Genomic DNA, 20,303 nt, shown 5'->3' on the forward strand with positions numbered 1-20,303 from the left:
CGCCCGCCAATAGGCAGAAGCGCCGCGCTAGCCTGCTCCCGCCCCCCGGCGCGCCGGAGCCAATCGGAAGGGGTGTGTGTGCGAGCGCAGGCGGGGAGGGGGCTCGCTTAGCACCCGGAGGCCCTGCTCGCAGGTCCCGGGGTCCCGGTGGCGGCCGGAGCGCTCAGACCGCAGGCGGCCGGCGGGTAGACCCCTCCCGCCCCACGCGCGCGCCGGCCTTACCCCCGGCCACCCTCCTCGGCTCCCGCGCGGCGGTGGTTCCTCCCCCTCCCCCAGCCCTGGCTCCGGGGGACCCCGCGATGCCGGTCCGCACCGAGTGTCCCCCGCCGGCCGGTGCCTCGGCCACCTCCGCCGCCTCGCTCATCCCGCCGCCGCCCATCAACACGCAGCAGCCCGGCGTGGCCACCAGCCTGCTCTACAGCGGCTCTAAGTTCCGCGGCCACCAGAAGAGCAAGGGTAACTCGTACGACGTGGAGGTGGTGCTGCAGGTGAGCCGGCTGCCGGGCCTCTCGCGGCGCCCACTGGCCGGGCCGCGCCGCCGCCCCCTCGAGACCGCGGCCGCGGACGGGCCTCCTGCCCGGGCCTGCCGGGAGGCTCCGGCGCACCCCAACTCTGCGGGCCAGAGCCGGGGACCGGCGGCCTCAGACCCGGCCCTATCTCCCCGTGGCCTGTCGCCCCAGGACCAGCCCTCCTTCTAGGCTTTCTCGGACCCCGAAGAGCTCTCCAGTGGTTCCCCCTGACTCGGGACCCTCCCAGGCCTGAGACGTGCTTGCTGCCCCATACGTTTTCCTCGGTCCCAGGAAGCCCAGGTTCTGGGTCCCGCCTCCTTCTCCTGGGGTTTCCTCCTTGGGGGACTTCCTCAGCCCCCTCCCTCCATTAGCCCCTGAGCTTGAGAGTGCCCAGCCTACCCTGATTCCTGCCCCACCCCCCAGGCCGGGCCCTCATCCTGGGTGGGCTCCTCATCGTCTGTTAAGAAGCTGGCCTCCTAGCCCCCCAACCCCTAGTCTCTTCCTGGCCCAGGCTTCTCGTACTCCCTACCCCTGCCCTCTGGCCACTTCCAGGCTACTCCCGGTCTCCCTGGCCTGTCTGCCCAGATCTCCCTGTCCCACACCTCTGTTCTCCTCCTTCCGGGCTCCAGGGCTCTTTCGTGTTCTTAACTTTGATCGACACGGCCAGGGCTTCCTCCCAGTCTCTGATACCCATGTACTGGGAAATGTAACTCACTTGCTTTATTTCTCATACTGTATTTCCTTCCCGTGTCCACCCACCTCCCCCCATTTGACCTGGATTTCTGAGAACCTGCTGCCAGCCCCTAATGGCTTTGGAACTGCAGCTTCACCTGTCCCGGCCCTTTCCTGCACCTCACCCCTCCCATGCAAATGGGAGCACACTTGCCATTTCTTCCCAGCCCAAGGAGATTGGCAGTGGTTGATACTCCTTTTTCTCTCCCTCCTAGAAAACTGTTCCTTCTCTCTAGCTGCCCAGACCTGCATCAGGACCCACCTCCTCCTCCCTTTGCCCCTTTGTCCTTAGTCTGATACCTCACCTCCTAGGCTGTTCCCAGAAGCCCCCCAAACATCTGTCCTCTTGAAAGGCTTTCCAGAAGCTTTGAGGTCTTGTGTGAGGACAGAACGTAGTAAGTGTCTTTTCCTTATGCTTGCCCTTTGCCCTTTAATAATTTTAAATCTTAAACAGCCTCTTTTCTGAGCAAGTAGTTCTCCCACCCAAAACACAGTTGTGGATGTGTTTTCTTTCCACTCACTGCAGAGCGTTCATCAGCCTCTTTTTTCTTACTGCTTTGTGGGAATAGATAATTTCTTTTGATTGGGAGAACTCCATTTCCGTGTTGTGTCTTTGGTCTATAAACTTAAATATCTATCCTGAGCCACGATATTTATTGTAATTGAAAATAGTAGGAGTTCCCTCGCGGTCCAGTGGTTAGGATTCAGTGCTTTCATGGTCATGGTCCAGGTTCAGTCCCTGGTCAGGGAACTGAGATCCGGCAAGCTGCAAGGTGCGGCCAAAAAAAAAAAAGTACCGTGGCTGAGTTATTTCAGTCTTCATGGTGAGATGCCTAATGTGGTAATACCCCTTCTCTTTTGCTTCAAATGTGAGAGTTTAGTAGGAAGTTACAGGCCTTTCTACTTTTTGCAGCTAATCATAAAATTCTAGAATTGAGATCCCCGGTGAGGATCATGTTTTCAATGACCTTGAACTTGTGCCCCTTGTTGAGTTTGATGGTTTAGGATGGGGTCGGAGACAAGTGGCAGGGTAGCCAAGTGTCAGAAGAGAAGTTCGCCTTGGTTACTGCAGCAGCTCCCCTCTCTTTCCTTAGTGTGTTGTTTCTGAATTCCTGTCAGGTGCCAACTTCCTCGTGAACCGCTGGGAGTGGGGATTGAGTTGGTGCACGACTGGTAGGTCCCAGGGCGGCTGGAGTGGAGGACCTGGCTGGTGGCTGGAGGCCCCTTGGAGTGGTGGTGGGGGCAGTGGTCCCACCCAGGAATGCTGCCCTGTATCCGGACTGGTGAGCGGCTTGTCTGTCGTGGAGACGGTCAGTGGCGTGTGAATAGCTCCATCATCTGGTTTTTCAGCCAGGACTGGGTTCTCGGGCTCAGCCTTCTTAGAATACTTATGCTTTTTGTAACTTCATTTATTTCCTGTTTTTCGTAATAGCTTTACTGAGATACGATGCACCTATTAACACAATTCGCACGTGTAAGGTGTACAATTCAGTCGTTTTTTAATGTAGTCACAAAGTTGTGTAACCGTCACTGCAATCTAATTTTAGAACGTTTTCATCATCCCCAAAAGAACCCTTAGCTGTCACGCCCCTCCAACCCTAGGCAACCCCTTTTTTTTTCACCTGAGATTTGCTTCTTCTGGACTTTTGGTGTAAATGGAGTCATACAATAATGTGACCTTTCGTGTCTCGCTTCTTCCATTGAGCACAGTGTTTCAAGGTTCACCCACATCATAGCAGGTGTCAGTGCTTCCTGACTTTTTACTGTTGCCTGATAGTCCCCTGTGTGGATCTACAGCATTTTGTTTATCCATTGATCCGTCCACGGGTATTTGGATTTTTTCCCACTCTGGGGCTGTTATGAACACGCTGCTGTGAGCATTCACGTACAAGTTCTTATGTGGACATACGTCTTCCTTTCTCCTGACGTCTCCCTACCAGTGGAATACTGGGTCATATGGTAATTATTTGTTTAACATTTGAGGAACTGCCAGACTGATTTCCAAAGTGGCTGCATCATTTTGCATTCCCACCAGCAGCGTCTGAGGCTCCAGTTTATCCACATCCTCGTCAACACTTGTTACTGTCCCTCTTTTTGATTGTAGCCATCCTAGTGGGTGTGAGGTGGTATCTCATTGTGGTTTTGATTTGAACTTCCAGGACGGCTAACAATGTTGGGCCTCTTTTCATGTGCTTCTGGAGTGCCTTTTTTTTTTTTTTGGAAATTCCAGTTTAAAGAGTTCCTCAAACGTTTGTAAGATTCTGACTGCTCTTTTTGTGGTTGTTGTTTTGTCACTGTGATTGCTTTCTTTCTCCTCTGCCATCCAAGAAGCTAAGAGTGAAGTGAAGGCCAGGTCACTGTGGAAGGAATATTAAAAAGAGCAGCTGTTGGACACAGCTGTGCTGCAAGACCTTCTTGCTGAGCACTTGCCTTGTTATCTTTCTTGTTGAGATGCTGGCCCGTCGTTCGGTTGAAGCTCTCTGCGCTGTGGTGGGTTTGAGTTCATCAAGATCAATTTGGGCAGAAAGGGAGAGACACATGCTTGGATGGAGGCCAGGATGAAATTCTGATTCTTGAGCAGGTGGTAATCCATGCAAAGTGTTAGCCAATTTACAGTGCAGTTTTTAATCTTATTAGCAAGTATCCTTGCCACCTGATACCCTTTCTGGCAGCTGTGAGACCCCAAACTATATTGAAATTCAGTGAGAATTGCATCCTTGAAACTTAAGGCCTTGGGTTAGAGCTGTGTGTCCTTTAACACAACTTCTTTACTGACCCCTGTGAGTTCGGATCAGCTGCTCGGTGCTGTCCGATGCCCAGGTCAGCAGGTGAGGACGTTTGCAGGGCTGTGGTGGTTTTCGGGTGGAGACCGTTGTCCCCAACACCGGGTTGTGGGACCACCCCAGCTTCGTTGAAGCCCTCTTGCTTTGGTGCTGACCTCGTCTGGCTGGCTGAGTTCACTGCAGCTTTTAAGCACTGCCTTGGTGTTTGACTCATGGTGTATTGGAAGTAGTTGGGTCCCCAGATCTGGTAAATGCCACAAAATGTTCCTAGTTTCTTAAATGAGGCCTCACTCAATGTTGAACACTCAGCGTGCCACAGGACCTGTGAGCCCCGGGCTGCACTGGGCAAGCCGGCCTCCAGGCTCCCTCGCCCCCCACCCGCCTGCCGCCCTGGCCTCCAAGGGGCCTCTGCCTGCCGGACGTGACCCTGCTGTCTCCTGCTGGACCCTCCATTGGTAACGAGGCTGTGTGTGTCTTTTCAGCACGTGGACACGGGGAACTCGTACCTCTGTGGGTATCTGAAGATCAAAGGCCTTACTGAGGTAAGTGCGCCTCCCACGGGCAGGAGCCAGAGGGGGCCTCGGTGCTGAAGGGCCAGCAACCTCGACTCCTCAGGCCTCATTCAGGAGCCCCATTTCTAAGTGTGGTTTTGCAGGGGGAGCGTAGAGCAGGCAGTTTGGACGTGTCCTGTTGGAAAGCACGCAGACTCACAGACCGTTGATGTTTATAAACAGGTCACCATATGCCCAACGCTACTGATTTTACTTTAATCCTTTTTTTTTTTTTAAAGAAGATGTTGGGGGTAGGAGTTTATTACTTAATTTATTTTTGCTGTGTTGGGTCTTCGTTTCTGTGTGAGGGCTTTCTCTAGTTGTGGCAAGCGGGGGCCACTGTTTGTTATTTTTGTTTGTTTGTTTTGTTTTGTTTTGTTTTGCGGTACGCAGGCCTCTCACTGCTGTGGCCCCTCCCGTTGCGGAGCTCTGGACGCTCAGGCTCAGCGGCCATGGCGCACGGACCCAGCTGCTCCGCGGCACGCGGGATCCTCCCGGACCAGGGCACGAACCCGCGCCCCCTGCATCGGCAGGCGGACTCCCAACCACTGTGTCACCAGGGAAGCCCGGGGGCCACTCTTCATCGCGGTGCGCGGGCCTCTCACTGTTGCGGCCTCTCTTGTTGCGGAGCACAGGCTCCAGACGCGCAGGCTCAGTAGTTGTGGCTCACGGGCCCAGTTGCTCTGCGGCATGTGGGATCCTCCCAGACCAGGGCTCGAACCCATGTTCCTTGCATTGGCAGGCAGATTCTCAACCACTGTGCCACCAGGGAAGCCCCTTTAATCCTTTTTGAGGAAAACAAGCATAGTAAGAGCATAGCTGCCACCGTCATGGTGGCAGCCTCTGGGCGAGCATCATTCCTCCAAGGACTGAGGTCTTCGCAGTTCGGAAACGTAGGTGTTTCCTTTCTTTGAACCACCTTAAACCTCAGAACTCCTGGGAATATCGTAGGCAAGAGAGAGCGTGCTTTCTTTTCCCGCTGCTGAGCGGGCAGCAGGAGGGCCTGACGCCGCCTGGCCGAGGGTTGGGGGCCACAGCGTTCGGCGGCACTGGCGGGCATCCTCGCGCCGCCTCTGCTGGCCCCACGACTGTCACCTCTGTCCATTCCAGTTTCCTCATCTGCGAGGTGAGAGCTCCAGGAGCCTGCTCTGTCTCCCGGGGAAGACGCAGGGTCAGTGAGTGGGAGGCTCCGAGGGACCTGACAAGGCTGGTCCTCCTCGGTCTGGAAACACTTGTTTGCGTCGCCCCCGTTCCTCCTGTTCTCCTGCTTCCCCACCGGGAGTCTGGGAATCTCCTGTGAAATTTGTCGTTGAGACAAAAAGGTATCTCTTCCCTCCTCTAGAAAACATCCAATCAAGTCGGGGTAGAAAATGACAGCAAAAGGAAGGGTTCTCACCCGGAGGTTTGTGCTAGTAGAAGACACACAGGAGGGCTTCCCTGGTGGCGCAGTGGTTGAGAGTCCGCCTGCCAATGCAGGGGACACGGGTTCGTGCTCCGGTCCGGGAAGATCCCACATGCGGCAGAGCAACTAAGCCTGTGCGCCACAACTACTGAGCCTGCGCTCTAGAGCCCGCGAGCCACAACTACTGAAGCCCTTGCGCCTAGAGCCCATGCTCCACAATAAGAGAAACCACCGCCATGAGAAGCCCGCGCACCGCAACAAAGAGTAGCCCCCGCGGGCTTCCCTGGTGGTGCAGTGGTTGAGAGTCCGCCTGCCGATGCAGGGGACACGGGTTCGTGCCCCGGTCTGGGACGATCCCACGTGCCACGGAGCGGCTGGGCCCATGAGCCATGGCTGTTGAGCCTGCGTGTCCGGAGCCTGTGCTCCGCAACAGGAGAGGCCACAGCAGTGAGAGGCCCGCGTACCAAAAAAAAAAAAAAAAAAAAAACCAAGAAGACACACAGGAAACAGAATATGCTCAACTCTTAGGTGGCCAAACACATTTGTTGAGCGCAGAACATAGACATTTAACTCCATAAGGAAACCAGCAAAATCTGTAACATGGGATGTGGACACCAATTCCAAATGGTCACAGGAAGCTTTGTGTGAATGGTTAAGTAGGATTAAAAATTCACAAACCGTGTACGGAAATGCTGTGGACGTCCCACCAGGAGCAGGTGGCGCTAATGAAGGGAAGCACCCCCGAGCCACCTACAGCCAGCCTCCTCTGAGGGGATGGGGCGCTGGCTTGGCCCTTCCCTGGGCCTGGCCCTTCCCGCCTGAAGCCGCCTTTTACTAGAGGAGGGCTGTGTTTCCTGAGGCCCTTCGTCCTGCCCGAGCGTCAGGAGTCTGTGAATTCATCTTTTTTAATAACTTTTTTTAGTCCCTTTGCTGAGATATAATTCACATAGCATACATTCACCCATTGACGGTGTGCAGTCTAGGACCTCCCTGGCAGTGCAGTGGTTAGGGCTCCGCACTTCCACTGCAGGGGGCACGGGTTCCATCCCTGGTTGGGGAACTAGTATCCCGCAACACGCGGCCAAAAAAAAAAAGCGTACAATCTGTTGGCTTTCAGTATAGTCACAGCATTGTACAACTGTCTAACAGTTTTTTAAGTTACAAATCTAGTACACGGTCACTGTGGATAATTGGTAAAATGCAGAAAAGGGTGATGACTCTTTGAATGGTTTTACACCTGTTATAAAACACAGTTAACCATTTTGGTTTGCTTTTCCATTTATAGTTGTTGAAAAATCAAATATGTGATTTGCTTTAATGTAACTGAACGGTTTGGGTCATAGTCACGGTCTTCCTCGTCTGTCTGGAAATAGGGAAAATTCACTGTTACATTGGAGATAAATTGCCTCTCACCTGCCTCACATTCACAAATAAGTACAGTTTTTGAAGTTTGTGTGCCTTGTGGAAATTAAATCCCAGAATTGTGAGAATGGGTGTCAAATAACACTCTCTTTGCAGTCCCGAGCCAGCCACCCGCGGGGAGAGGGGCGTCCCCGGGGAGGCCCGGCGGAGGCGGCTGGCACCCGGCCTGGGAGCCCAGCCTGGGGGTGTCATGGTCAGGCCTGCCACGCACTCTCCAGGCAGTTTTGGACGCTCCCGAGGCTGAACCAGGGAGCCGGTCACGCTGTCCGGAGCCAAAGGTGCTCGTTTACTGCTGGTTTCAGAAGTTCTTGCTGACTTACTGGCCAGTCAAACGTGGACCCCCCGGAAGGCAGGTCTTCACGGAAAGCTGGAGCCACCTCCAGGCAGGTGAGCCTGGAGTCAGTGAGGGGAGTGGGACCTGGCACAGGGAGCCCACCCCCGGGGGGTGCTGGCCACCCCCCGCCCCCTTTGTGACTCCCCTGCCAGCTGTAGTCAGGGCTCGAATGTCCTCGCCTGCCCTGTGAGAGGCTTTGTCTTTTTGGTTCCTTCTGTGCACATGACTCTCATTCATTAGGGGTTTATTTTATTTAATTTTGGAAGTTTGTGGGTACCTTGTGGTCACCCTGGTAGATTGCCTGAAACATTTGAGAGAGAAGTCGGCGCAGAATCACTTATTAGGAAAACTTGTGACTTGAACATAAGTGTGTTCTTTGTGTTATAATAGGAGGACTTGATCATTTATCCTTCTATTTTAGGGAAGTCTTGATAAACTCAGGAAGTCAATATACTGTCTATAGCTTTTTATTTAGTGCCTCAAGTCCGCTGTCAGCTTACACAGAACTTTTTCCCTTAGCAGTCCTTCCTAAAACGGATGAGTATAGATTGGTTTATACCTTTAAAAATCAGGTTTCCGGGCTTCCCTGGTGGCGCAGTGGTTGAGAGTCCGCCTGCCGATGCAGGGGACACGGGTTCGTGCCCCGGTCCGGGAAGATCCCACATGCCGCGGAGCGGCTGGGCCCGTGAGCCATGGCTGCTGAGCCTGTGTCTGGAGCCTGTGCTCCGCAACGGGAGAGGCCACAACAGTGAGGGGCCCACATACCGCAAAAAAAAAAAAAAAAATCAGGTTTCCACTTAGGAACTTATCTCCTCTTTAATCTCTTCACTCTGTATCTATAAATATCTGTTTGAGGAACCCAGCACCAGTGTTGGGGTGAGGGCTGCGTTTCAGGGGGGTGGCAAATCTGTGGTGTTTCGAGCTCACTGCTACGAGGACAGGCTGCCTGGACGTGTGCGGTAAAGCAGCCACGGCCTTTCTGGAAGCCCCGGTCCACGTGGCAGGCGAGCCGGGAGAAGTGGCAAAGCCATGAGAACAGATTTATTTTAAACGGGTAGTTAAGTTTGATGCTGATTGAGAGGGGCTTACATGGGGTGAGAAGAAAGCGGGACCTCTATGGTCCTAGGATTTTGGGGCGGTGACCCTTGCTGTGCCAGGTGGCGGGTCATCACCGCACCCTCGGGAGGTACCCGGGCGGGTGGGTGGTCCTGAGGGGCCACCTGGCAGGTGGGTTGGCTGGTTTCTAGAAATGCAGAGAAACGGTACACTTTTTTACGATGTTGACTTGTTCTTTCATTAATTTTTTCAAAATCTTTAGTGCTTCCTTACTATCAGAGGAACAAGTAGCAAGGTTGCCCGGAGTATTCCAAGCACCCAATCAGGATGACGGCTTATTTGTTTTTGCAGCCGTTGTGACTTCCCAGGGCCGACGTGATTTATCAATGTTTCCCGTCGCATAAGCTGTCTTAGCTCGTGCGATAGAATTATACGAATGCCTAATACATGAAGGTATTCTACCAGCCTCCCCCCGCCCCCCGAAGCTGAAGAGTTGGCGTAAAAGGGACAGGCTGAGCCAGTCTGAGAAGCAGTGGCTGAGCCGCAGCACGAGGGAGACGGAGCTTGATTTCGGAGCCTCTCTGGGTATTCGCCTTGGAAAGTAAAACCTATCAAATTACCATCTGCTTTGTATTCAGAAATAACCTGTCCAAATATCTTCTCTGAGCCATCAACCCTTAACAAGTGCGCCAAAGAAGGGTTCTCTGCTTCTGGCAAAGGCCCCGGAATCCAACAGACCCCCTCCCCCCAGCCCCTTCACGTCAGGCTCCCTCCACGGCCGCGGGCGTCGCTGGTCTGGGTGGTTGCTCAGCAGTGTGGCGGTCATTTCTGCAAAGTTTTGGGGAGAAATTACAACGAGGTTGGTTTTTCCTTTGAGAAAGGTTACAACTGCTGTTTGACGTCGTGTTTGACATTTGGGTTCTTACCATAGGAGTATCCAACCCTCACGACCTTCTTTGAAGGAGAAATAATCAGCAAAAAGCACCCTTTCTTAACCCGAAAGTGGGATGCAGACGAGGATGTTGACCGCAAGCACTGGGTGAGTGCCCCTCTGCTCTGGGCCCCCGGGGGCTCGTGGCACCGTCCCTCTCCAGCCCCTGTTCCTTTCTCGCTGCCTCTGCTCTGGGGAAGCCTGCGAACGGCCTCTGCCTTTAGGGTGGGCCGGGGCGGAGGCGCGGTTCCCCCTCACGAGCAGGACCTCAGGGCCGCTCCGCCCCTGGAAACGCCCGCACCTGTCAAGCACGGGTGTGTGCTCGCAGCCGTGAGCTCCTCAAGACAGCTCAGAGCTCCTCCTCGGGCCTTTTCGCCAGGGCCACGCGAGTCTTGTGTCTTTAAAAACCCATTTCTCAGCTGGTCGTTAGAGTCTTTTGGCTTAGCTGGCTGTGGCGAGGATGAACTTTGGTTTCACACCGAGGAAGTCCAGTGCGCTCACCCCTAAAGCACCCAGGATGAGGTGTCAGTAGTGGAGATTCCAGAGCAACTCACCGTCCCCGCCACCACTCCTGGCTGTGTACGCGCTCTCCTGCTTCCGGGCCCACGGTCTCCTGGGGGGCCCCTCCTGCAGACACTCTGAGTCAGCGTCCTTGTAGGTGAACTGCTTTCTCATACTTGAGTTAGGAAAGAAACATCTATCAAATGCTGAGTTTCAATTGAATCTAAACTTGAGCTTTTAAATGTAGCAAGCAGACGCTGAGATAGATGGCCACCTGTGTTTCTAAGAGAGTACGAACGGGGCCGAGCGTCCGGAAGTTGGGGAGCCTGGAAGGTGTCGCTGTCGGGGAGCACCCCTGGGAGCTGTCAGGCCCCGCCCTGGCTGGCTCTCCCCGCCTGGCACCTACCTCTCCTGCACAGCCCAGCGAGCACACGGCCTGTCTTCCTTCCAACTTTGTTTTCCATTTCAAATTGGTCCTGCAAAAAGCAAGGTCTTTGAGACCCAATGAAAACTCAGTTTGAGGCTGGTTGGCTGCAGGTGAAGAACCTGGAGAGCAGCTCGAACTTCCCATTGCCTTTCGTTAGAGCTGGAGACACCTGGACTCCAGCCTTCCTAACCTGGGTTGAACTATTTTGAGTGAAAGAGGGGCCGGGAAGGCCACCCTGGGCCCCGGCCTGCTGGGCGTGCGAGGTCGGGCATGTGGACGGTTTCCCTCCAGGAGCGCTGGCTGCCTTCGCGGGACTCAGGGTTTCCCGATGCCCTCTCCCCACGTGGGATTCCCAGACTCCCACTTGGGCCCCAGGGGCTCTGAGTGCCCCTCTGTCTGTTGGGGAGCCACGATGTCTACTGCACACTGTGGTCAGGACACTGTAGTTGACCCTCGAGTTTTCCTGAATGAGATTTGAAGTGGGTATTATGATAAAGGGATAAAAGATTATGGTGATTATCATTATCGCGATAAAGATTCCTCACACGTAATCTACTTAGAATAAAAATATCTGTGTGACAGATTCTATGACTTAATACCTCTCTGTCTTAACTTCTTATTCAGGAGTTTTTTTTATAGAATTAATACATACTTATTTTTAAATATTTGGAGGAAACAAAAGCAAAACATCTATAATGCCGAACACCTAAAGCTAAAGCAGGGGTTGACCTTTTCCTAAATCTCTTTTGAGTATATGGACTTTTTTTTTTTTTTTTTAACAAAAACATGATCATAAAGGTACAGCTTTGTTGCCGTAACCAAGTGTCACTTGTTTCTGGTCTCAGCTAGCTGGCCCCAAGCCGCCAGGCCACTGCGTTGTCAGGGGACCCCACTTTACTAACTCCCCCCAACCCCCGCACTACAGGCTGGTTCAGCCTGAGTCTTTGCCCCCGTTGGTTGATGTACGGAGACCCCGTCCCTCATCGTCCGGCTGCGTCTGTCTGGGGTGAGGTGTGAGAGAAGGCCCGGGGGTGCATCCAGCCCCATTCAGCGGCCTTTCCTGGGCGCGTTAGCTAGGCAGGCGTAGGGCCCGGGCGTCTGCCCCGGGGTCCAGGCCCCAGTGCATGGGGTGACCAGACGCTCCCTGCCCGCCAGCCGCCGCCTCGCCCTGGAGGGACCACTGCACCGGCCCAGCACACCCGCCACCCCCTCTGTCCCTCATTCTCATACTCTGCTTTTGGCTTTCAGGGCAAGTTTCTGGCTTTTTATCAGTATGCAAAATCGTTTAATTCAGACGACTTTGATTACGAAGAGCTGAAGAGTGGGGACTATGTCTTCATGAGGTGGAAGGTAAGGCTGCCCGGCTGTGCCGACCTATGGTGTGGCCCCTGGGTCCCAGGCCCCTCAGGCCCATTCTCACTCTCCGTGGGGAGCAGGCACAGCTCCGGGCGGGACCCAGGCCTGGGGCGGCACCCTCCACGCTCTTGTGTCCTCTCCCTTTGTTCTCTCCGGCGACCCTGCAGACTGGGTCATCCCAAGTGTCCTGTGTACTCAGGAGACCCCCATCGTCTCAGCCCCTAAGTGACCTCGCCCGGGCTGTGGGCCGTCACGGCGCCCCCGGTCCCTCCAGCTCAGGAAACACGGGGCTGGGGACAGAATTTGGGTTTTCCCCCTGCCCCTGAGAACCCCATTGGGCCGGGCTCACTGGATCGGCTCTGCTGCCCCCTCCGGCATTTCCTGGGTTAGAGCCACAGGGTGCTGAATTCAGCAGGCGAGTGTGTGAAATCGCTTCGAGAACCTACACCCACCTCCAGCCCCTCACCCCCAAGCTGTAGGAAAAAGCCGCTTTAGGTGAAATCTCGCCAGCTTTCCTGCAGATGAAGCCTGTAGCACCCTCCTTCCCGGTCTGTGTTTCTATGGTGAGAACTGGGGCAGGGGCTTGGCACTGGCGGCAGACAGGCAGGTGCCGGGGGAAAACCTGAGTCCCGCCTCGCCGCCGGCCAGCTAAGCAACCCACTAAAGGAAGTGTCGGGTGAGACTCTACTTCAAAATTAATTTGAAAAACTACAATTTCAGAGACTGGGGAAAGGGAAGGAGAGTTGCTTGGTCTCCAAGAGTTTCTCACGCAGGGAGACTCCCCCGTGGGCCGTCTAGGCCTCCTGCGGGCCCTGACCTCGCCCCCCCAGGGGGCTGGCTCTGCCCGGGGTCTGAGGAGAGCAGCACCATTCTGACCGCTGCTGATGGGGGGGTCCCCAGGGCAAGCGAGCTCCACCTGCCCTCGGGGTGAGGCCCGGGCCATAGAAGTGACCCTCGGCTCTCAAGGTGACCGGGAGCCTAGCGACGGTTCCTGGGGTGCAGCAGAAGCGTGAGTCCGCGGCTCAGGGGTGGGAAGGTTGTGATGTACTCTCGAGGCGTGGGCACCACGGCGCCCTCTCTTGGCTCTGACCCCGGTGACCTCGACACGTGGTGGCCGTGTTCGTAGGTTGAACATGAGAGTGGCTCGGGGGTTCACAGTTGCCCACAAGCCACCTGCAGGGGGCAGGGAGGCCTGGGGGGCCGGAGCCCCCGGCGCTGACCCTCCGTCCCCATCCATGTGCAGGAGCAGTTCCTGGTCCCGGACCACACGATCAAGGACATCAGCGGTGCTTCCTTTGCCGGCTTTTACTACATCTGTTTCCAGAAGTCGGCGGCCTCCATAGAGGGCTACTATTACCACAGGAGCTCGGAATGGTAAGGACCGGCCGCCGCGGCCTCGTGTCTCGAGGGGCTCGCTTCCGTCCACAGGGCAGTGTAAACAAGGTAAAGAAATGAAGTTCTGGGCACAGGAACTCACAGCTAAACGCTTTCAAGCAGCAAGTATTGTCAGCTATGTTTATCTCAATCTTGCGGGTCTTGTATTTATTCCTCCCCAGTTTACTCAGTAACTGAAGTGTCAGACCCTGCTGTGGACAGCGGGAACTTGGCTGTCAGCGGCCTTTTTAATTTTGTGCTCACGCTCCCACCTGGTGCCGGCCGCTGACCGGTGCCTGCGGGCGTGGTCGGCCCTGCCCTGGGCCTCTGCCCCGGTGACGGCCGCGTGCCACCCGAGGGCTGGTGTTTGTCACCTTTGCGGGCCTTCTCGTGGCTCCTTGAGCTTTTGTGAGTGCCCCGTTATCCCTGAAGGGCAGACGGTATCATGAAATACCTGATTTCCTCTCTGAATGTGGAAATTATTTCCTCGCGACTTTTGCACACTTTGAAGGCTCCTGTGGGACGCTGCGTGGGGCTACCCAGCGACAACCAAGTGCCCGGGGCTCCATGCAGCCCCGGCCTCTGTGGGAACAGCCGTTGTTGGGGTGTCAACACCTGTTCAGCTTTCAAATGAGTTTTTAAAACTTTTCCTATCCTTTTAAAAATACCCGCTTTACGGAGATACAGTTCACCTGCTGTGCAGTCTCCTCACTGGAAGCGCACAGTCCAGTGGGCTTTCGTGTCGACAGAGTTGCGCAGCCATCACTGCACTCAATTTCAGAACGTTTTCGTCGGCACGAGAGGGAGCCCTACCCCCTGAGCTGTCACCCCACCTCCCCGCCCCCTCCAGCCCCAGGCCACCACTAAGCTGCGCTCTCTAAGTGCAGGTTTGCCTGTTGGACGTGTCGTGCCAATGGCCGCGTACCGTGTGCCCTCTGTGTCTGAGCGTCGGCTTTGAAGGGCCCCGGGTTGCGGTGTGTGTCAGTTCTTCGTCTGTGTATTGCTGAGTGATTTCCCACCGTGTGGATGGACCACCTTGTCTTTATCTGTTCATCAGTGGGTGGACACGTGGGTCATTCCCACCTTTCGGCTGCTGTGGACGTGGGTGTGCAAGAGCCTGAGTCCCTGCTTTCAGTTCCTCTGGTCACACGGCTGGGGTGGGATTGCCGGGTCACGGGGTATTCTATATTTCACTTTTCAGGGAACTGTTTCCCACAGCAGCCGCACCTTTTCACGTTCCCACCAGTGATGCACAAAGGTTCCGCTTCTCCCGTTTCCCCGTGTCCTTCCCAACATTTAGGATTACAGCCATCCCACTGGGTGCAAAGGCCTAGGGTTAGGGTTCTGATGGCTAATGCATCGTCCTTTCTTTTCCTTTTTTTTTTTTTTTGGCTGTGTCGGGTCTTCGTTGCTGCTCGCGGGCTTTCTCTAGTTGCGGCGAGCAGGGGCTTCTCTTTGTTGCAGTGCACAGGCTTCTCACTGCGGTGGCTTCTATTGTTGCGGAGCACGGGCTCTAGGCGCGCGGGCTTCAGTAGTTGCGGCACGTGGGCTCAGTAGTTGTGGCGCACGGGCTTAGTTGCTCCGCAGCATGTGGGATCTTCCGGGACCAGGGCTCGAACCCGTGTCCCCTGCACTGGCAGGCGGATTCTTAACCACTGCGCCACCAGGGAAGCCCCCATCGTCCCTTCTTGTTGATGTTTTGGGTAAGAGATAAACTGCTCTTCTCTGTGCTGTTCCTCCCTCTTCTGTGGATGGGGTGGGGGGAGCCGACACACTGAGCATCCCCGAGTGGGGACCGTCCTGCCCCGTTTATCCTTCATCTGCTTCCCTCCTCGGAGCACCCGTCACGGGGACGCACACCCCGCAGAGCTCTCGGATGCTCTAGCAGCCGCGTCTAGGGAGAAGGAAGATGAAGTCGCTAAGGTTGGGGGCGGGGGTGGCGGTGACGTCATCGATCCCAAGCTCTCCGGATCTCTGCTCTGCAGGTCGCACGGCTTCGGAGGGAAGCAGGGCGGTGGGGAGGGCCGGAGGGCCTGGTCTGCGCCCTCCCCCAGAGGACTTGGCCTCTCGTTTCCTGAGACAGGCTGTGGTTGCTTCAGGATTGGAGCGGGGCCCACAAACGGCAGGTCTTCTGCGTAGTCCAGGGGGATTAACCAGAGAAATGGAAACAAGGCCAAGCTCAGCTCCCCTGACGGAGTCTGAGATGAGCCGGCGTTTCATGTAGGCATGGGCTCTGCGGGCGCCGGCGGGGCAGGTTCCACACCCTGTGCTGCTTTTCAGGATGCTCTGACGATCCCCCCCGCCACCCTCCTCTCCTCCCCACAGGTATCAGTCGCTCAATCTCACTCATGTTCCAGAACACAGCGCGCCCATCTACGAATTCCGGTGACAGCGGTCCGGGACAGCAACCAGATAAACTGAACTTGGCAAAAAAGAAATTTGCCAAGAAAACTGTGTACCTGCCAGAACCAGGAGAACGTGTGTTCCTGTTTCTTCACGAGCAGACTCGCATCAGAAAGCATGAATGTCAACCCACGGCATCCGAGGCGTGCGGCCGACCGGCGAGGGCAGGTGGAGGGCGGCCTCGGTTCCTCTTCCCTCTCTGTGGCAGTTTGGTCTTAAGCTGTTTTTAAGCTACCGTAAATGCACTTTTCCTCCTGCACAGCTGACTTCTGTATCACTGAGACGCACATCCCTTCCCCCACGCCCCCTCCAGCCCCGGCCCCCCTCGGCCTTGGTGCTCAGTGGGCCCCACCAGGCCCCCCGACCCCCGGTTGCTTACTCTGGTAGCTCAAGGGACGGCCGAGCCCAGCAGCCGTGTGCCCCCGGAGCCCTGTGCAGGGAGGCGGCCGATCGCTCGGCGGGGTTGGGGCACTGCCAGCCCTGGGATGCTCACGCTGAGCTAGTCAGTGGCCGGCAGCTTCCCCGGGCCTGCTGTCCAGGTCACAGGATTTAAGGCTTCCCGATCCCTGGCAGGGACAGATTCCCGTCCTGCTCACTCAGCACGTTTGCTCCAAACTTTTGAACTTGAGGGCAATACTAAACTTAAAAAAAAAAAAAAAAAAAAAAAAAAAGGTTTTTTTATTACAAAATTATTTTTATGGTCCCTTGAACAAGGACCCTATGGCAAATGCACAATTATTCAGAATTACATTTTATCGTTTTCACATTGAAAACAGCAAATGTTGACTTAGTAGTTTTTATACCTATATCTATTTGTAAATGTATATTTAATCAGCCAGCAGTTTGAAACTGGTCATGTGGTACAGAAGTTTTGCAGCATTGCGTCAGTCACAGCGCTAAACGTGAGAGCCGTTTTGGGGGCCGGTTTAGCATTTGTGCGTCCTCCTTTCGCTACTCAGAACAGCAGTGCTTCGTGGCGCCCTGTCCCGTCAGGCAGCTCAGCAGCGTTGGCGTGGGGGAGGGGTGGGAGCATATGAGCACTCCCAAAGAGCTCGAGGCTCACGTGCCAAAGTGTGTGTGTGTCTGTGCGCGTGCGCGTGCAGTTGTGTCGTTTAAATGTTTAGAAAGCCTCATAGCGTGGCATCCGCTGTAGCCCGCAGATGTGGGCAGGGCTTGGGGGATTGGCATTTGCTGGTGCTTTACAAGACTTGCTCAGAATACTGGAGGGAAAGCTTTAACAACGAGGTAGTATTTTAACCCACGGGAGCAAAACAAACGCGAGGTGCGTGTCCACGGGCGGAGTAAGAAAGCACAAAGCCCTTCCGTCTAGGTGCGTGGTGGGGCAATCTCTTATTCCCAAGAAGTGACTTTCGTTTATTGACGTACGTACTGTATGTTCCTGAGGTTGAGTCAGGAGAAGCCTTAAAGGAGAAGTGTTGGGGAAGGTGGTGGGTGGGTGTCAGGGCCGCTGGGCTGTGTGGTCCTGAAGCTCCCTGCAGGGATGCACCTGGAAAGGCCAGGGCCTGGGGACCCTGGAAAGTTGCCTGGTGGCTGCATTGGAGAGATGCTTCACATCTGTCTCCAGAGATGAGTCAGAAATGTTTCCCAGATTTTAAAACTCCCAAAGGCAGTGGAGTGGCTGGCTCTGGTCAATCCCAGCTGGGGGCACAAGACCTGGGCCAGCGCCGCAGGGTGTAACCAGCTCCTGGAAGGGTTCAGGTGCCACTCAGAATGCCGCGGGTGAGGTCCGCCTGGAGCCTGTCGGGGCCGCGTGCGCGTCCTCCAGCGGGCAGGGCAGGGTGTCTGCGCGGCGCTGCTGCCCGGGCGGGCCGGGCTTTGTTGTGGGCTGGCTTCCTTGCTGAGCCAGGGGTCAAGTGCAGCGGTGTTCGGGGGTGAAGAAGTGGTACCCTTTGCCAGCTCTTTGGGACACACCTGTGATGAAGATTGGTTCTCGTACAAACCTGTCTGTCGAGGATGCAGAAGGGGTGGTCTCCACATCCCCTGAGTAACTCCCAGACCACCTGCCCTGACTTAGCTCCCGAAGGAGCTCGGGCGGTCATCCCCAGCCCAGGTTATTCTTTCCTGGGCCTTCTCGTACACCCACATGCCTCTGCTTCTACGTGCAGTGTTTTTGGTTGACTCTTGTATTCATCGTCGAGAAACGAGGGCAGATGCACACTCCCTGCCGTCTCCCCCACCCCATCCTCAGGACTCAGCTCCTGCTCTGCTCAGATGCCCTCCACCCCGCACTCTCAGCCTCGCCACTGCTGCTGGTGTCGTCCCTTCCCACCCACCCATCCTTTCAGACTCGACGGCGTCTCAGCTGCGGTCCCACGGTAACGAAGCGATGCCTCCCGTGAAGCAGACGGTCCACCTGCCTGCTGGCTCTGTGGTGATGTGCACGGCACGAACTCCAGGGGAGCAAAGGGGGCTTTTCAATGTCTTTTGCTTTCAGAAACAGGGAATTTATATTCTAAGGCCTTGAATTGATTTTTTTTTTCCTCATAAATAGTCAGATAAGCTAATTTTTAAAAAGAAATGCCATTGAGTATGTGCATTGTGGTTTAAAATTACTAACGAGTTCTGGGAAAGAAAAGTAATATTTGATTTTGAATCTTACATGTTTTTAAAAATTAGATTTGAATGGGCAAAAAGTATTTTGTTTCTTTAGGGAGTACATGTGGAAAGGGTTTGAGGGTTTGGGACGGGAGAAGTATTTTGCAGAGCTATCAATGTCCAAATAATTTTTAAAAAATAATAAAGGTATTTAAGCAGTGAGTCTGTCCTATTTCTAAAGCAAAACGGTTCTGTTAGAAGAAACCAACCCCCTTTCTGGCCCTGTGGCTGTGGAGGTTTGTGGGCCCCCGCAGGGGATTCCAACTCGGGGGTGATTAGGGGCGAGGCCTCCAGGCTAGTGAGCTGGCCCACGGAGCGGGGTTACCTGCTGGGTAATGTCGGGGTAGAGATGCCAGCCTGGTGCTTGGCTGGTGTGTGGACGGAGTCAGTGAGACTTCCTCCCCGTCTGGAACCTCAGAGCCCGGGAAGTAAAGAGAAGGGACGGCGGTAGCCTCTCCCATGTCAGTGCTCACCTCCCCCAGGTGCGCTTGCTGTGTGCTGACGGCCGTCCTGGGTGCTTGTGACATGTCCACACGTGACGGACCTCGAGAATGGCCTGTGTCCCAGCAGGGGGATACATGGCAATGACACAGTAAAGAATCCGTGTCTGTTAGATGTTGAGGGACAAGCGTTACAGGGGAAGAGCAGGCAGAGGTGCGGCAGGCTGGGGGCCACTGTGGGTTGCGCTGGTTGAAAAGACGGTCGGGTGACATTGAGCAAAGACCTGGAGGTGGGTGCGAGCCACGCAGACGTCTGGGGGTGAGCCCTCCAGGCAGAGGGGACAGCGGCGTGGGGTGTGTGGGAGCCTCGGGGCCTGTGGGACCTTGTCGGTCGCTGTCGGGATCAGGGTCTGGCTTTACTCAGAAGGAGGAGAGGCATCGGAGGGTGTGGGCAGAGGTGGGATGGGACCCGATGCAGCTTTTAAAGGATTTTCCCGGGTGGACGGACTGAAGGGGCCGGTGGAGAGCAGTGGGAGCCCACTGCCGAGCTGGAGGGTGAAGCTGACAGGCTGCCTGGGGAGTGTAACAGCGAGAGCTGTCCGGGGGGTCCGAGGCTTTTGGAAGAACCAGCAGCCTCTGTGTTAGTCGGGGTCACTGTCTCATTTGTTCGCTGCCGACGTTTGATTCATGGAGGTGTCGGAGTGGAGACACGGAGAGATTTGTAAGAGAAGGGAGCACGCCTGCCACGCGGGGCCGCGTGGGGAGCACCAGGTTTTGGGCAGAAGGTGAACAGAAACCGCCGTCTTTGTTGGGCTTTCTGAGGGAAGGGCGGCGGGGGAGGGGGGCAGACCCTGTAGGGCCGGCTAGTTGGAGTGATTCGGGCGGGCCTGGGGCACGAGGCTGCCTGGCCCTGGGACGATCAGGCCAGGGGTAGTGGCTAGACCATTGCATGAGAAGGTGTAGCAGCAGTGTGGGCTCCGGGATGGTGGTCTGTGTGGGAGAATCACACGGGGGAGTGGGAGCCTTTGCCTCCCCTGAAAACGGGCCAGCTCTGGGGGGGGGGCAGCAGGGATGCAGAAAATCAGAAGCTGTAGTTGATGTAATTGGCCCTGTGGTGAGCGGATGCCCAGCCGACTAAGAAACTAAGAAAGCACCGAGCCGTGATGGAGAGCGGCTCCTGGGAAGATGCACCTGGGCTGCGCGTGCGTCTCCAGTGCACGTGGCACAGGTGGGCACTCGCGGCCACAGGCTGGTCCGGCTCTAACTGGGCCGCCCGTGGTCGCCCTGGGCCCGTGAGGATCGGGCGGTGGGTTTCTGGCGGCCGGGTCTGGGCGGTACGCGTGGCCGCTCCCAGCTGTCTGGTGCCCAGGACAGCGGGTCATCAGGTGCAGCGGCCGACGGTGGAGGGGGTCTGAGGGGAGGGCGTGGAGCTCAGTTTTGGACGCGTTAAGTCTGAGGGAAATACA

General features: G+C 55.6%; 1 protein-coding gene across 1 annotated transcript; it reads left to right on the forward strand.

The window, feature by feature from the left end:
- The first annotated feature begins 213 nt into the window (after positions 1 to 213).
- GID4 (GID complex subunit 4 homolog) lies at positions 214 to 18,549 on the forward strand. The gene is made up of 6 exons (XM_082679204.1): positions 214 to 488; positions 4,507 to 4,566; positions 9,721 to 9,828; positions 11,897 to 11,998; positions 13,248 to 13,378; positions 15,704 to 18,549. The coding sequence occupies exons 1-6, from the start codon at positions 300 to 302 to the stop codon at positions 15,765 to 15,767; spliced, it is 654 nt and encodes a 217-aa protein (XP_082535330.1). The 5' UTR covers positions 214 to 299; the 3' UTR covers positions 15,768 to 18,549.
- Positions 18,550 to 20,303: the final 1,754 nt, after the last annotated feature.

The sequence above is a fragment of the Grampus griseus genome, assembly GCF_964374135.1.
Source record: "Grampus griseus genome assembly, chromosome: 20".
Taxonomy (NCBI): Eukaryota; Metazoa; Chordata; class Mammalia; order Artiodactyla; family Delphinidae; genus Grampus; species Grampus griseus.

Excerpts from the sequence above, each read along its gene's own strand:
- GID4 (XM_082679204.1), top strand. The coding sequence starts at position 300 with ATGCCGGTCCGCACCGAGTGTCCCCCGCCGGCCGGTGCCTCGGCCACC. Across the intron at positions 489-4,506 it reads ACGTGGAGGTGGTGCTGCAG|CACGTGGACACGGGGAACTC; the intron begins GTGAGCCGGCTG and ends GTGTCTTTTCAG. Across the intron at positions 13,379-15,703 it reads TACCACAGGAGCTCGGAATG|GTATCAGTCGCTCAATCTCA; the intron begins GTAAGGACCGGC and ends TCCTCCCCACAG.